Genomic DNA, 17143 nt, shown 5'->3' on the forward strand with positions numbered 1-17143 from the left:
CTCAGCCAAGACGAAGTTTCCGTGTGCTCTATGCAGTGAGAAGCGAGTCATGTCGAAACTTCGCCTAGGATTTTTTCGGCCTTCGATTCGCCGGCTTTGCTCGTGGACAGATGCTGTTTCCGTGCGGCAGGGAGAGTCTGCGAATACAACAGGCGGAAAGATTTTGGCGTCTGTAGATGAGTTTGTAGACAGACACATCGGTTCTAGACAACAGCAAGTGGAAGAAATGCTAAAAGTCTGTGGTGTCTTGGTACGTATGATCGTCATGTGTCTCGTTTTGCGCGTTAGCTGGCTATGAATGTCTAATCAATCTGGTTCTTCTGTGTTTTTAGGGTTTGCGCGATCTCGTCGAACGTACAATACCAAACAATATTCTTTTAAATCGTGAGCTGTCGTTGGACGACCCTCTAGGTACGTTGAGCGTGAAGCGTGAACTCTAGGGGGTGTGTGAGAGGCGTGTTTGTATAGACGAGAAAGGGTTGTTGAAAAGAGCAGCGGAATTGGCCCAACAGAATGAGACTTGGAGAACTTACATTGGAATGGGATATTACAGTTGTGTAACTCCTCAGGCGATTGTGAGGAATGTAATGGAAAATCCTGGCTGGTGAGCTGCATGTCTAGATGTGAAGATTAAAAAAATAATAATATTAAATGGATGCTCATTTCATTTGCACTTGTGCGAGTGATCACGTACTGTACCTTACTTGATTGACTAGGTGCAGAGTGGAAAAAAACCTACATGATATTCTAACAAGTATAAATCATTTTGAAAAAATGAAAGATGTAGGGTTGCCGTACGGAAAAGATTAGAAACAAGACCATGTAATGGTGTGCTGTGACATCTTTTGTTTACAGACTGACTGAGCACTACGTCATCTCTACATTGCACCATTTTCTAATTAGTAAGGTATAAAACACATAGAAGGCAGAACATATCAAGAATAGCTCCCCGAATCTCTATAGACGTATTGCTGGCTTGTTCACAGGATTGCTCAAGCATGGCTATATTTCGAGAAACTTTAGAGAAACTGCAATAATCCTCATCCTGAAAGATCAAGCTGGAGATAGAAATAATCCAGACAATTATAGAGGCATAGCAATATCGTCAGTGCTGGGAAAACTATTAGAGAAAATTATTATGGCAAAATATCAGAGAATTTGGCATACAAGCAAGCAACAATTCAGTTTTAAGGCTGGTCGTGGCTGTGGTATGTCTATGTTTGTCGTACAGGAGTCTATCAATTATTTTCTTGAAAATGGAAACGAGACTGTATTTGGATGCTATCTTGACTTATCGAAAGCGTATGATAGAGTTAATCATGCTCTATTGTTTATGAAGCTGATGGAACAGCATACCCCTACTTTTATCGTGAAATTCGTGAGGAACTGGTATAAAGAGCAAGACCTATATGTGAAATGGAACTCGTCAAAATCAGCGTCTTTCAAAACATCTAATAGAGTTCGTCAAGGCAGTGTACACTCTCCTGCTCTATTTAATGTCTACGTTGATGACCTTATTATCGGATTGGAACAATCGGGAGGTGTTTGAATTAATGGGAGGTTTAGTGGTGGCATCGCATATGCGGATGATTTATCGCTTCTGTCTACAAGCAGAGAGGGCATGCAGAGGTTATTGGAGATCTGCGAGAGTTTTGCAACAGACCACTGCCTGAAATTTAATATTCAGAAAGTAAATGAATTAGTTTTAGGAAGAGGCGATCCATTTACTGTAAAGAGACAGCTTTCTCCATCAATGAAGAGCGTCTGCCTGAAGTACATGATGTCATTTATTTAGGTCATAAATTATCGGCTGTTCCGAAAGAAACAACTGATGCGGGGGAAGAGCGGTGTCGGAAGTTCTACTCTTCATTATACTCAATTGTAGGGGCTGTCAAAGGTTTAAGTCGTAATCCTACAGCATGGACAACGATAATGTACTTCGTATTGTTACCTGTATTGGGCTATGGATGCGAACTGTGGGATTTGGGAATGGGAAGTACCAAACATTTACAACATCAAGCGTGGAGAAGAGGGTATCATAGAGGGCTAGGGATCTCAAACAGAACACCCTTGCAGGAAACTCTTGGAGAACCTATCAGGGAAGCTCCAGATCTATTGCGTGTTAGCCAGCTCTTTCTTATGGAGAGCAGTTCATTCTAATAATGAATTAGTGAGCGGGTTCGTTCTGAACACTCAAGGCAATCTATGGCAATCAGTGGACAATGAGACAAGGACAAGAATCATGGTGTTGTCCTACATGGACTTCAAGAGCTGGATTAAACCTTAATTTATGTTTTGTTTATTCTTCTACGTTTATTCTTTTATGACTATCTATTTTACTTGTTAGTGTATGTATCTTGTCTGGCATAGAGCACTGTATCTGTAGTGGTATGAAACAAATATATTATGTGTTGTGCTCAACCAGATCAGTCTGGTTTGTAAAGTCTATTACAAGGACCGGAAGCAAACCCTGCTTCAGAAGTACTTAGACCATCACGGCTGTCTAGAAAGAAGACATGACTTTACGAATGATCCGAGTAGATCCCAGAAGCACTGTTTACTGTAAGTGCTACAGGTTGTGATGACCTGGAACAATGTCCAGCCACTGTGCAATACCTGCGTGCACTGTACCCAAGGCTCCCAGAACCACCGGAACCACCAGTGTTTGACAATGCCACATGTGGCTTATCTCCACTCGCAAGTCACTGTACTTTGTCAACTTCTCAGCATGTTTCTTGCCAATGTTGCCATCAGCAGGACAACTGATATCAATAAGAAGACAAGTGTTTGTCTTCCTATTCCTGAGACAGATGTCTGGACGATTGGCTTTGATCTTCCTGGCAGTGGAGATGGTGGTATCCCACATCATAGTAATGTCATCCATCTCTACAAGCCTATCAGGATGATGTGGGTACCATCTGCTCTCCACTGGAACTCCAAAACGGCGACAAGCATCCCAGTGAATGATGAAGGCCACCTGATTGTGTCGATCAGTGTAGTCCATTGGTACCAAAGCACTACAGCCTGCCACAATGTGGTCGACTGTTTCCAGGGCTACACTGCTCATGCGGCAAGTAGGACTGACATCAGGATGTAGAATCTTGCACTCATAGTATCGAGTCCGAAGAGCTTGGTCTTGAGCAGCAACAACCAGTTCCTCAGTTGCAGCAGGAAGATTCGCTACATTTAGCCATCCGGAGGTCTCTTTCATGTCCCCAGGCGGTTGCTCAGTAAGACGGCGATACTGCCCGTGCATAGGCTTCTTGCTCCAGGACTGCACACGAAGAGAACTGCCCCTACCCACATCACTGCAAGGAGTGTACAGTCGATCAACGTCTGCAGAAGGATGGTGGACACCGTGCATAGAGAGGAGCTTTTTGGTCTGTCGATCGAGGTGCTGCAGGTCCGTGCACCCCCAATGAATGACGCCAAAACCGTAAGTGAGAACCGGTAGTGCAAATCCATTGGTGGCTAGAATCTTGCTTTGACCATACAACTCAGTCCGGAGAACCACCTTCACTCTGCGGAAGTACTCACGACGGTGTCTCTCCCGCATCATGCTGTGCTGAATACCATTGCTCTCATTTACACCCAAGTAGACTTGACCCGGTTTCAGACAGTTGATGGTGTCCGTTTTTCTTACCGTCACTCCAGAGTTGTGTCCAGATAGTCTGCCGTTGACAAAGTGTGCAACAGCACACTTGTCCAGACCAAACTTCATCTGGATGTCATCAGAGAAGGTACGAACCGTGTGCAACCCATCCAACTCATCAGAGTTTCTGCCATACAGCTTCAGATCATTCATGTAAAGTAGATGACTGATAAGCTGACGTTTGGCAGTCTCACCACGCCCAGTGGTTATACGGTAGCCGTAACCGGTTCTGTTCAACTCCTTGCTCAGAGGATTGAGAGCCATACAGAAGAGAAGTGGTGAAAGTGAGTCACCTTGGAATATACCTCTCCTGATCTGCATCAGCCTTGTCTTGATTGTACTGTTCCCGCAAGAAAGCACCATCGATGTCCTCCGACTCGTCATCACCCATGACAAGAACTTGCACAAGACTGGACTGATCCTATGCATCTGAAGTCATTGAAGCAACCAACTGTGTGGCACGCTGTCATAGGCTTTTTGGTAGTTCACCCAAGCCATGCTCAAGCTCTCGTGCCTGGTCTTACAGTCTTCGGTAAGCAGCTTGTTGATCAACAGCTGATCCTTTGCACCAAAAGATTCCTGTCGACAACCCTTCTTCTCCGGAGCCATGGGGTTTCTCTGAACCAAATGCCCTGCAATCCTCTGCCTGATAACTGAGGTGAGGGTCTTATAGAAAACTGACAGACACGTGATAGGCCAGTAATTTTTGGCCTGGTCAGTCTTGTCATTCTTAGGAATCAGAGTGGTTGTTCCTTGAGACAACCAGTCGGGTACAGAGTCTGGATTCTGAACCAGCAGGTTGTAGTTACGAGTCAGATCGGTGTGAAGACACGTGATGCGCTTGACCCAGAAACCATAAACTTTGTCTGGACCAGGAGACTTCCAGTTCCCCATCCTTTTGAGACATGATGTGACCTCATTGTCTGAGATAGGTAACCACTGCTGCTCATTTTTCCGGTGCATCTCGCCATTGGTTTGACGTCTAAGCCAGAAGGCAGACTCATTGTGATGTACCTCAGTTTCTAGGATACCACCCCAATACTGCTCGATCTCAGACTCGGATGGCAGGGAAGTGACCTGGATAGTCTGCTTACCCAATTCTCTGTAAAACCGTCCAGCATGTTGTTGAAACAAACCATTCTGACGAAGTCTCGTACGATTCTTCTCCAGCCTCCTGGTCTGCTCGACATTGGACTCAAGTTCTATTTTCAGTTGATTAATGGAGACCTCACGACTCTCCGAACAGGAAATGCCCAACCGATGCCGGAGAAGTCGGAGTTCATGTAACATATGAATGCCCGATGAACCCTTTCTAACCTCCAGCAACAGTGAGATTGCACGTTGAAGTGTGAGAATCTCCATATCCAGCCTTCGTCTCCATTTCGGTGTTTGAGAATTGGTTGAGTTTGTCGTCTTTAAGCCCCGCCTTTTGGACACTAGTGAAGCAGCAGAGTATACCAGGTAACTGATTTCACTCATATCTGGTTCATCCTTCAACGAACTGATGATCGTGTTAAGATCACCAATAAGTTTCAGGGTTCCACTGTTCACAAAGATCCTTGGAAGGCGTTGTCTCTCACAAATAGGAATTTGCCTGACTTTCTGCATCTCCTCAAGAAACTCTCGACGAAGTACAGGGTCCACAGCAGCATCACTATCAAGCGAAAGACCATCCTCCGTTTGGCAGCAGTCTGGACTGAGTTGAGATGTAGGAGTTTCCATCTTTTCTAGCTGAGAAGCTATATTAGGATGTGTAGTCATCAGATCAGAGCTCACGGAGTCACAAGGGGATGGTGATTCCCTGCTAGCACTGCACTGAACTGAATCCAAAGTGTCATCTAAGGATAGGATATCACCACTATCTCTTGCAGATGAGCAGTTTTTAGAGAGAACAGTGACTGACTGAACAAGGAAGCCATCTTCCGAGTGATTAGCAGACTCATGATTCCCTAGCATCATTGACACGACAGGTTTCCCACCACAGGCGCCAACCTGACTGAAACCATGCAAGGTGACACATCGTCAAGCAAAGGCGTGACAAGGCGTGACAACTGAACTATCAGCTGATAGAGCAGTAACTACATCCAACGCCGACATCTGCACACCAGGACAAACATCATTCGTAACAGATAACAAACCCGAGACAGGCTTCCCATCCTGTGCGGCCTTGCGTTTAATCTCCTCCAACTCTGATTCAGTCAGACTTCCAGAAGTTGGGAGATATCGCTTCTTGTCTGCCAAATGCTGCTCAGAGACGTCAGTCAGAGAAGGATTTTGCTCACACCACAACTGATGCAGGGGTTTTGAAAGCAGAGAACTTGCATGACAACAGCACGTGCTAATAACAAAACATCACTTCCCTATTCATTTGTCGCGTCCATTTCCGTCGTCTTGTTGCATTGCCGTTCCTGTTAGCCGAAACACAAGATTTGTTAGGAACGGTGGGCATCACAGTAGTCTCGTTAGCAGGATTTGAAGCCAAATTGAAATCAGACGCCACACGAGAGATGGTTTGACCAGTCACTCTACGACCAGAACTATTCCTGGTCTTCCGAACAGCTCCAGTGATTCCAGATGCCGACTTTTCGAGCCCTGTCCTGGTTTCCCGACAAAGAACGCACTCCTCAGCTAGCTCTGAGACGAGCGATACAGCTGGACGTCCATCTTCCATCACTATCCGGGACAATATTGTATTTATTGTGTCGTTATGCCCCTCCATAATGGGCAAGTGGAGTCTTTACCCCCATCTGGGTGCCCACCAACCCGGCAGGTGAGCCCAGCGGGGTACATGTTTCCGTGTAGTCCATACGGCGATCAATGACTAGCCAATTCGATATAGATTGCAGGCATTATGGTGACCGCGTACTCGATACGGCACGCCTAGTGGATATCAACGACCACCAGGAAAGCACTGGACGTCATCGTCAATGGACCGTTCGCCAGACCACAGAAACTTCCCAACGACTGAAACGAGTCATAGTCTCATGGATAAAGCTAGAGAAACATGAGAAAGAAAGACAGACAAGTTTCACAATTTACTGTCGTCACTGGGGTTTGAACCCCCAAACCATGGAGTGGTAGCCATTGTCGCTAACCACTAAGCCACGGCGGTGACAATTATTATTATTATTATTATTATTATTATTATTATTATTATTATTGTTATTATTTTGTCGTGCTCAACCAGATCAGTCTGGTTTGTAAAGTCTATTACAAGTACCAGAAGCAAACCCTGCTTTAGAAGTACTTAGACCATCACGGCTGTCTAGAAAGAAGACATGACTTTACAAAGGATCCGAGTAGATCCCAGAAGCACTGTTTTCTGTAAGTGCTGCAGGTTGTGATGACCTGGAATAATGTCCAGCCACTGTGCAATACCTGCGTGCACTATGCCCAAAGCTTCCAAGACCACCGGAACCACCAGTGTTTGACAATGCCACATGTGGCTTATCTCCACTTGCAAGTCGCTGTACTTCGCCAAGTTCTCAGCATGTTTCTTGCCAATGTTGCCATCAGCAGGACAGCTGATATCAATAAGAAGACAAGTGTTTGTCTTCCTATTCCTGAGACAGATGTCTGGACGATTGGCTTTGATCTTCCTGGCAGTGGAGATGGTGGTATCCCACATCATAGTAATGTCATCCATCTCCACAAACCTATCAGGATGATGTGGGTACCATCTGCTCTCCACTGGAACCCCAAAACGGCGACAAGCATCCCAGTGAATGATGAAGGCCACCTGATTTTGTCGATCAGTGTAGTCCATTGGTGCCAAAGCACTACAGCCTGCCACAATGTGGTCGACTGTTTCCAGGGCTACACTGCACATGCGGCAAGTAGGACTGACATCAGGATGTAGAATCTTGCACTCATAGTATCGAGTCCGGAGAGCTTGGTCTTAAGCAGCAACAACCAGTCCCTCAGTTGCTTATTATTGTGTCGCTATGCCCCTCCATAATGGGCAAGAAGTGGGGTCTTTACCCCATCTGGGTGCAGTCCACACAGCGATCAATGACTAGCCAATTCGATATAGATTGCAGGCATTACGGTGACCACGAACATCGGTACAGCACGCCTAGTGGATATAAATGACCACCAGGAAAGCACTGAACGTCATCGTCAATGTACCATTTGCCAGACCACAGAAACTCTCCAACGACTGAAACGAGTCATAGTCTCATGGATAAAGCTAGAGAAACATGAGAGAGAGGCAGACAAGTTTCATAATTTACTGTTGTCACTGGGGTTTGAACCCCATACCATGGAGTGGTAGCCATTGTCGCTAACCACTAAGCCACAGTGGTGACTTATTATTATGTGTCGCTATGTCCCTCCATAATGGGCAAGTGGGGTCTTTACCCCCATCTGGGCGCCCACCAACCCGGCAGGTGAGCCCAGCGGGGTACATGTTTCTGTGTAGTCTACACGGCAATCAATGACTAGCCAATTCAATATAGATTGCAGGTATTACGGTGACTGCGAACATTGTTACAGCACGCCTAGTGGATATCAACAACCACCAGGAAAGCACTGGACGTCATCGTCAACAGACCGTTCGCCAGACCACAGAAACTCCCCAACGACTGAAACGAGTCATAGTCTCATGGATAAAGCTAGAGAAACATGAGAAAGAAAGACAGACAAGTTTCACAATTTACTGTCGTCACTGGGGTTTGAACCCCCAAACCAAGGAGTGGTAGCCATTGTCGCTAACCACTAAGCCATGGCGGTGACTTATTATTTGTGTCGTGCTCAACCAGATCAGTCTGGTTTGTAAAGTCTATTACAAGTACCGGAAGCAAACCCTGCTTCAGAAGTACTTAGACCATCACGGCTGTCTAGAAAGAAGACATGACTTTACGAAGGATCCGAGTAGATCCCAGAAGCACTGTTTTCTGTAAGTGCTGCAGGTTGTGATGACCTGGAATAATGTCCAGCCACCGTGCAATACCTGCGTGCACTGTGCCCAAAGCTCCCAAGACCACCGGAACCACCAGTGTTCGACAATGCCACATGCGGCTTATCTCCACTCGCAAGTCGCTGTACTTCGCCAACTTCTCAGCATGTTTCTTGCCAATGTTGCCATCAGCAGGACAGCTGATATCAATAAGAAGACAAGTGTTTGTCTTCCTATTTCTGAGACAGATGTCTGGACGATTGGCTTTGATCTTCCTGGCAGTGGGGATGGTGGTATCCCACATCATAGTAATGTCATCCGTCTCCACAAGCCTATCAGGATGATGCCGGTACCATCTGCTCTCCACTGGAACCCCAAAATGGCGACAAACGTCCCAGTGAATGATGGATGCCACCTGATTGTGTCGATCAGTGTAGTCCGTCGGTGCCAAAGCACTACAGCCTGCCACAATGTGGTCGACTGTCTCCAGGCCTACACTGCACATGCGGCAAGTAGGACTGACATCACGATGTAGAATCTTGCGCTCATAGTACCGAGTCCGAAGAGCTTGGTCTTGAGCAGCAACAACCAGTCCCTCAGTTGCAGCAGGAAGATTCGCTGCCTTTAGCCATCCGTAGGTCTCTTTCATGTCCACAGGCGGTTGCTCAGTGAGACGACGATACTGTCCTTATTATTATTATTATTATTATTATTATTATTATTATTATTATTATTATAGTGTCTCTAATTTGAAAATGGCGCGATATAGGGATGATGTATTGCTCAGTCAGTTTGTATACGAAAGATGTCACAGCGCACCCTTACATGGTCTTGTTTCTATTTTTTCGTACGGCAACCCTACATCATTCTCATTTTTTCAAAGTGTTTATACTTGTTTGCATTCTTTTCCTGCATGAGCATAGAAATGCACAGCGGTAACTGTGTAGATAAGCAGATACAGTATGGTGATAACAGTGAGGCTAGAAATCGACACACTCCCCGTGTAGCACTCGGTACAGCAACATGTAGGTTGGATTCAGTGCAAATGCAATCAGAATTTAGAGAGAAATGCCAGCGGTAGGAGAGCAGCATAAAGTGGTTTGATTGCTGGAAGCATTGCGGAGGGCGACGACATGTACAGTCTGCACGTAGCTGGTGTGGACGTGTGTTCGAATGAACTGGAAGGTGTAGCGTTCACGTCATCAAGAAATTTTATGCAGGGGGTTGGTCCCTTGAGAGGGGACCATGCACTGCAATGACAAATTTGAGTAGTCACGGACATGCTCCGTTGTAAGTGCAGAGGTTTGGTATAGAAATGAGCTTTGTAGCGTAAACGGTTGATACAGACACCTGCCCTTACGGAATAACTGAACACAAACTCAACATACCAATGCTACTGCGTTGGTGATTATTAGTTAGGGACAACATGAACTGTCACAACAACTCAGAGGCTAATTCAATATTGTTGCCATAGTAATAATCATAGAATGACGATGTCACACAACATAAATTGTCAATTTTACACCCATTGAGAAAACACAATTTTTCAAAATGATCAGTTTGTAACAGCTGTCGCCTGAGTGTAAGAGAGGTGCAAAGGAGTCACATAAGTGAGCATAGTTTCCATAGAAACATCTCCAGTGATGACATCACACGATTAGCTATTTCATGTATATGCTTGCATCTCGACTCGGCGTTTCCCGGTTAACCTTAGACAGGCACGCAGCTAGGGTTGCGTATTTTTACATATCCTACGTATTGAAAATGCTGTGCGGGCATTATCAGAGTAAAGGCTGTTGATAACCACATTGGTAATGTGTCTCCACAGCTCTTGCTGCTGCAGTTGCTATTCTGTCTGTAGCCTGTCGATATCCATGTTGGTCATGTGTCTCTCTACAGCTCTTGATGCCGCAGTGGCTATTGTGTCTCTGAGTTGATGGAATTCACAATTCTCTGTTGATTTAGTCTCGCGTAGCTAGACCCTTCCCACCTACATATTTCTCGCCGAAAGGATGTAGGCGGGAAGGGTCTGGCTACGCGAGAGACTACTGTTGATTGGTTTGATGGCTATTGAGCAAACTCTCTTTGCAGATGTCGTGATTTGGGAAAATTTCTGCTTTTTGGTTTAGGGCAGAGTCGTCACACAGACATTTTCGTTGTCTTAAAGCGACAGGAGTGTCACTGTGTGACCACAGTCTCCACGTCTGGTGTCGTTGCGATTGGCACGCGCTAAGAAACACGCACACATCACGCAGACATCAGCAACAACAACACGCAACGACGCACTCCACTTGGTAAATCAGCAACAACAATACCACGGCGAACACACAGCTTCCTAGCCCTAGCTAGACCTCAAAGGGGGCCATTTAAATACCAAAATGTGCATTTGTAAAATTGTGGCATGGAACACAGCCTTCACGCAACTGCCTGTGTAGACCCGTGCCGTCTTGGTAGATAATGTGATTATGGAAAGATAGCCAGATGGTTTTGATTGCTACTGTAATAATAACAGATGTTCCATTCATGACTTGGCTAGTACAGAATACACTTAATACCGCCGGTAGAGCGAAACCCAGGCATGAAACAGATCTTCTCGTGTCATGTGCTTGGGCATCGTAAATTCAAAGTCGTACCGCAGTCATGTCGTCGCGAGATTTCACTTGGGGTCGACTCCTAGAGAGAGACCGTCTAAATACCGAGGCGTGCGTTTGCATTGTGGTGTGGGGCGCAGTCTTCATGCACGGTTTCGTGGTGATCGGCCCGGCAGTTTTGGCATGATTGATGTTGCAGACAGACAGACAGAGCAGACTTTTATAGATATAGAGATATATATATATATATATGTACCTTCTTCAAAACTAGCTATGAATGATTAATTCAAAACTAGCTGAGAGGAAGCAACGCCCTGACATAGCAGTATACAACTACTATGACAGCAAAGAGTTGCTACTGGACACTACAATTACCTATCTCTGGTCCAAGACAAATCTAACAGGCAGCAGCGAGAAAGCTGGATTTGCTGCATCTACAAAGAAGAAAGAGAAGGATGAGAAGTATTTATTGAAGGCGAACAACCTTGGACATTTGTTCCGGCCCATAGCCATTGTAGTTTTGGAAGATGGGGAGAACGAGCTGAGGAGATCTTGAAGGAGGTATCATTGTTGGCACCACCTATGCTTAATATGCCCTGTAATTCAAGAGAACTCAAGCAATCCAGTTGGCAATATGTCTGTAGAAGGAGAACTCTGACGTAATTAGTGACAAAATTATCAGCATTGTCGGGAAAAAGTTAAAGAAGCCAGCTAACATGCCGACTTTGCAGTTGTTTGGATTTGAATGTCATCAGAACTGTCTGACAAGCTGCTACAGCCTGGAACTCTGTATTGTAGTTAGAGTTTGTTGTGATGGAAGTGCTTTTGACATAAATATATAGAAGATTGGAATTTATCAATTTCTAAACTATTCTCCAGGGTGTAGGGGTAGTGGTGCATGACTAGACGTAGGAATGTACACATAGACAGACAGGCATTCAGAGTACCCCTATTATAGGCGTATGAACCACGGAGGCCATGGCCCCCAATCAACAGCCTATGGTATATATATATATATATATATATATATATATATATATATATATATATATATATATATATATACATATATATAATAGGTCATCGAGAAAACGAGCTACTAGTGGAAGAAAACAAGTAGCTCCAATAATGGTATTCACAGTAATTGGCCTCCCAACCTGGCTGTCTTTTCTACAGCTCTGCCTATGATACATTAGAGAAAATTCGCTCACTCACAAATGAATTGTTCATGCACAGTGAGGCATACTGTAAATAGTTTTTCTACTTAGTTGAACGTATGTCTAACCAAATAGAAGATTGTCCAGACATCTAACCTAGTAGGTGATTTGATCAGACAAACCTATATCTCAAACTTTTTCTAAATTATGGTAGAATAAGGTTAGTGGTTTTTGTGGTTAAACTTAATTGAAAGAAACTCAACACGAGCGTCTTTTACATTCCTAATAGTATTGTAGTACTTGTAGTGTGAACAGTAAAAGCATAGAGTATTTAGCTGCCTCATGTGTTTGTCCTACTGAACACTGAATGCCCATGCAGTTGACTGCACCCTGAGGCATTGGCATCCCAGTGCTTTCATTAATGAAGTATTTGTTTTGTTGATGAAATATTCATTGTATCTAAACTTTGCGTTGTAGGACTACTCAGTACACACCTTACCAACCTGAATTGGCACAAGGACGATTAGAGTCTCTTTTGAACTACCAAACGATGGTTTGTGACTTGACAAGCCTTGATGTTGCTAATGCATCGTTATTAGATGAAGCAACAGCTGCAGCTGAGGCAATGGCTCTGTGTTACAGGTACATTCAGTTGAAATGGTTCAGGCAGTGTATCACGTAGTGTGTAATTATTTGGATGCAAATTGCATAAAACACAGAACACAGTTTGCATAATATGAAGTGATATTTTCTCTGGACATCCTTGTCTGGATGTCAGCACAACAAGATAGAAATGAATCACACTTATCAATTAATTAATTGGTAACTGCAATGCAATAATCAAGAATTCTTTTATGTTGGAAATTGATAGTTCTAGTTCACTATCAATTCATGACAGGAAACATAGTTTTAGATTTCTAAGTAAAGTCTTTGCTGAGAAATAGCAAGTCAAAGTTGCTTTCGGTTCTTCAAGTTCTGGTAATAGCAGGTGTGGTGTAGTGTACACATCACAGGGGGAGACGTGTGCGTCTGTACAGTCAGCAGCCTGTAATATGACTACATCTTCATATCCAAGGCAACTCTGCTAGGATAGGGGCGACAGCAGCAACAATTATTCTTCTGAAGAGCCCTCTAGAGGTGATGATAACGTTTCTTCATTGCGTGCAGTGCAGGATGAAGAAGATCTGGGAGCCATTATAGTAACTAGACCACACATGTTCGAGTTCAGCGACAGTGTCTCTGAAGCTTTGAGATTGCCTAGTGCCTTCAAAGTGGACGAGGAAGAGGACAGGCTACCCGATAGCGTGGCACCATCTCAAGTAGAAGTAGGAGTAGCAAACGTAATCAATGCACATCCGGGTAAGTAAACAACCATCACAGGTGCAGCTGCAGTCATTGTGAGATGATGGATACGTACTTGTGTGGAGTGCGTGTGCTTGTCAAAACGTATTTGAGGTTGTCTCAAATAATGACGTGATAGTAATGTTGAATACTAGCGGCAATAGTGGCACAGTGTACTGGTGAGTTCATGCAAGACTCTAGGAGAGGGGGAGGTGGAGGGGAGGGAGAGGGGGAGGTGGAGGGGAGGGGGAGGTGGAGGGGGAGGTGGAGGGGAGGGAGAGGGGGAGGTGGAGGTGGAGGGGAGGGAGAGGGAGAGGCAGCAGCACGACAGAGAAATTCGCCTGAATGAAGAGGAAGCAAATAAAAAGATGTCTCGGGAGAGTCAAATCTTTCAAACGCAGCTCATGCAGCAACAGCAAGCATTTCAGGCTGAGCTCTTTAAATGCCTCTCTTCTGATAAGCAATAATTATAAGTGTCGATGTGTAACTTGTTAAAGATTTAGTGTGTGCATGCCTTTTACATTGACTCAATGTCTATGTGCATAATTTAAATAATCTTGAATGTGAACAATCTTTAGTAAGGCTAGACTTGGGAAATTATCAGTGTCTAGGATTGATAGCATGAACCCAGTCTGCAAGGGTATCCCTGACACGTTGTGCATCATCATCAACTACATGGTGGTGAGGAGGACCTACAACATCATTGTTATAAGCAGCATCTTCGGGCAACCAGTCTTCTTCAAAGGGACAGTTGTGCCTCTTATAAATATTGTGAAGAGCACAAGCAACTGTAGCTACTTGGCTCATGAACTCTGGATTATTATGAGGTTGCTATGTGCTGTCACTTGCCATTGCCCCTTGAGTCTACCCAAAGCCTGTTCCACCGCTCTCCTTGTTCGAATAACAGAGTAATTTATTCTCTTTTCTCTGCCAACATGATTGTCACCATCATAACGTTTTATGATAGTCGAACTGAGGGGAAATGCTGCATCAGCAACCAGAAATGGCCTAATTGATACTCCTCCAATGTACTGTAGGCAGCCAAACATCATTGTGTGGCCGTAACCAATGACTGCTCTCATAGACCGTGTAATAACATCAGTATTTGGCCCAGTGCTCGCATACTTTATGCATACTGCAGTTATTGCAAAATACCGTAGTTATCGCACACATTCCGTATTTATTGACCGCTCCCACAATTATTGCATGCACCCACTGCATGGGACCAATCGTGACACTGATATTGAAATGTCAACAATGTTACAAACAAACATGGCATCGTAACCAGTCAAATGAGAAGAGATTGTGTGGGTCAGTCAAGTGCAGCGAACAAAAGTAAGCCATCTCTGACTAACAACTTGAAATCGTTGTCAAACCAAGAACGCTGACTACATGAACGCTCATTGCGTAGCGGCCACGTGCCAGTAGCAACTCGTGCAATAAATGGTGGTCGGGCAATAAATATGATATTTCTCTGGAATGCGCGTGATAACCTATCCTTGGTATTGACTGAAACAGCAATCGTACGGTTAGATGCCTGTATTTTTTATTGCGTATTTGTGTTATATACATTTTTGCACGTATTGAGTATATCAATATACTGACGACTCGTCTTAGATCTTGCAATCCACTGTTCAGCAGCTGATTCAAGCAATGGGACATGACACAATGTGTATTTTTGATATGAAAAAATCTGTTTTAGTAGTATTTTTTCCAATACAGGCAAGGCTGCAGTCTGTGGTAAATGTATTAATTCAATTGACAGACTGTCCTTCAATTTAATTTGAGCATTGAAATTTAGGCTTTGTGACAGATCAATTGAAAGAAATATCTTGGCTATTACTTGTGCATTTGGACAATACACATCTCAAATAAGAACTTGTATTTGGCTTGTAGTCAATATACATTGTTGATTCTTTGGCTAAGCGTTGTTGATTTACCTCATGTAATATTGAAATAACTTAAATTGTTCATCAATGTTTTAGATTCGGTTTAAGTATTGAAACTGTGTTTTTGACAGGGCATGGAGAAGGAAACAGAAGGCAACATTCTATGTTGATCATAACTGCCATCCACAAACTATTGGTGTGGTGAAGACCAGGGCAGAGTAGGTTTTGTTTATAGTCATATTCCTAATAAACATGTGCACTGTTTGCAATTTTGTTGATGTTATTTGTATTCGTCAATGTCAAGCACCATGCTATACACTAGAATTAGAAATGTATAAAAATGAAGGATATTTAGGCATTGAATAAACGATAGAAACAAATTTACTTTGTACTTATGACATTATTCAGTCTTTCCAACCCAAGTCCACAACAAAAGTAGAAAGACTGGATGATGCCATTGATACTATGTAAGACTTGTTTCTAATGTTTTTATTCAATCGGTACATCTCATTTTCACAGATGTTCATCTAGTTTTCATTTAATAGATACCTTAAAGATCATGTATTCTAGTACACTGCCTGCCTTTTACTAACCATTAGTACATTGCAAATACATTGCAGCTTTTAGACTGTGCATACAATGAATTGGAACAAAAATTCAATATTTGAAAATATTTTGTTTTTTTTTACCTTCATCAGTTGAATACACGATAAAGTAAAGTTGAATGTACAAGGTTCTTGCTTTTTGGAAGTGTGGTGGAATGGGCAGGTCCATGCCTGCAGTCTGCTCTCTCTACAGTTGCACGGTCCAAGTTGGTCATGCACACTTGAGCTGATCTCAAGTGAGGTATATTTTACGTCATAGCTGTTGCACATAACATATGTTCAAGTGCCCTGGCAAGGAGATCAACTTTTATCGCTAATAAGCCCTTCCTATAGTCTCGCGTAGCCAAACCCCTCCCCTTCTTGATATCTACTGGCAGGAAAGGGTTTGGTGAAATTGCACACAAGTGGTGGTGCCAGCCGTCACCGACTTCCGGGTGGCAGATAATTACATTAACGTAAACATGTAATCAACCCCACACAAGTTGATGGTTAGTTACACAATGGATCCGGACTGTTGTGCTTTGTGCTTGGAGTCTCTTTTCATCAAACGCAAAACAAAGTAAAAGAAACGGCTCTCGAAATGCTCAAGTAATGTAGACATCTTGGCAAGTGGAAGCTAGTCGGACATTCTTTTGTGGACCAGCTGATTAGATAGAAGCAGCTGGATCGAGCCTGTTTGTGATACATTGCCGAACGTAGCTTGCTTCGTTTCCTAGGCTACATCAGCAAATTCAAGGGTTGCGGGAAGAGATCGAGGCGATAGCACGGCAGGTCGAAATAATTAATTATGCAGAGGTTAGCGCGCAGTTTGTGTGAATTCGTAGCTAACTAAACAAACGCCCTATACCAAGAACAATACCATACTATTGTAAAGTCTATCCATTGATTGTTGTAAGCCTTCCAACAAGTGATTTCTCGTCGACAACAGAGAGAAGAATGTTTCCAGTAATTATCACCTGTCAGCTTAACCTTCATCTAATTACTAGTTGGAAAGACGTGGGCGTATGCCTG

The 17143-nt window shown here is 43.9% G+C and overlaps 2 protein-coding genes across 2 annotated transcripts; one reads left to right on the forward strand and one right to left on the reverse strand.

The window, feature by feature from the left end:
- LOC134186208 (glycine dehydrogenase (decarboxylating)-like) lies at positions 1–608 on the forward strand. Its single transcript, XM_062654123.1, has 3 exons — positions 1–250; positions 333–411; positions 469–608. Exons 1-3 carry the CDS (start codon positions 50–52, stop codon positions 606–608), a joined length of 420 nt encoding a protein of 139 aa, XP_062510107.1. The 5' UTR covers positions 1–49.
- A 7799-nt stretch (positions 609–8407) lies between these two features.
- On the reverse strand, positions 8408–9230 carry LOC134186174 (uncharacterized). The gene is made up of 2 exons (XM_062654092.1): positions 8604–9230; positions 8408–8490 (listed from the first exon to the last, which is right to left on the reverse strand). Exons 1-2 carry the CDS (start codon positions 9196–9198, stop codon positions 8414–8416), a joined length of 672 nt encoding a protein of 223 aa, XP_062510076.1. The 5' UTR covers positions 9199–9230; the 3' UTR covers positions 8408–8413.
- Positions 9231–17143: the final 7913 nt, after the last annotated feature.

The sequence above is a fragment of the Corticium candelabrum genome, chromosome 10, assembly GCF_963422355.1.
Source record: "Corticium candelabrum chromosome 10, ooCorCand1.1, whole genome shotgun sequence".
Taxonomy (NCBI): domain Eukaryota; kingdom Metazoa; phylum Porifera; class Homoscleromorpha; order Homosclerophorida; family Plakinidae; genus Corticium; species Corticium candelabrum.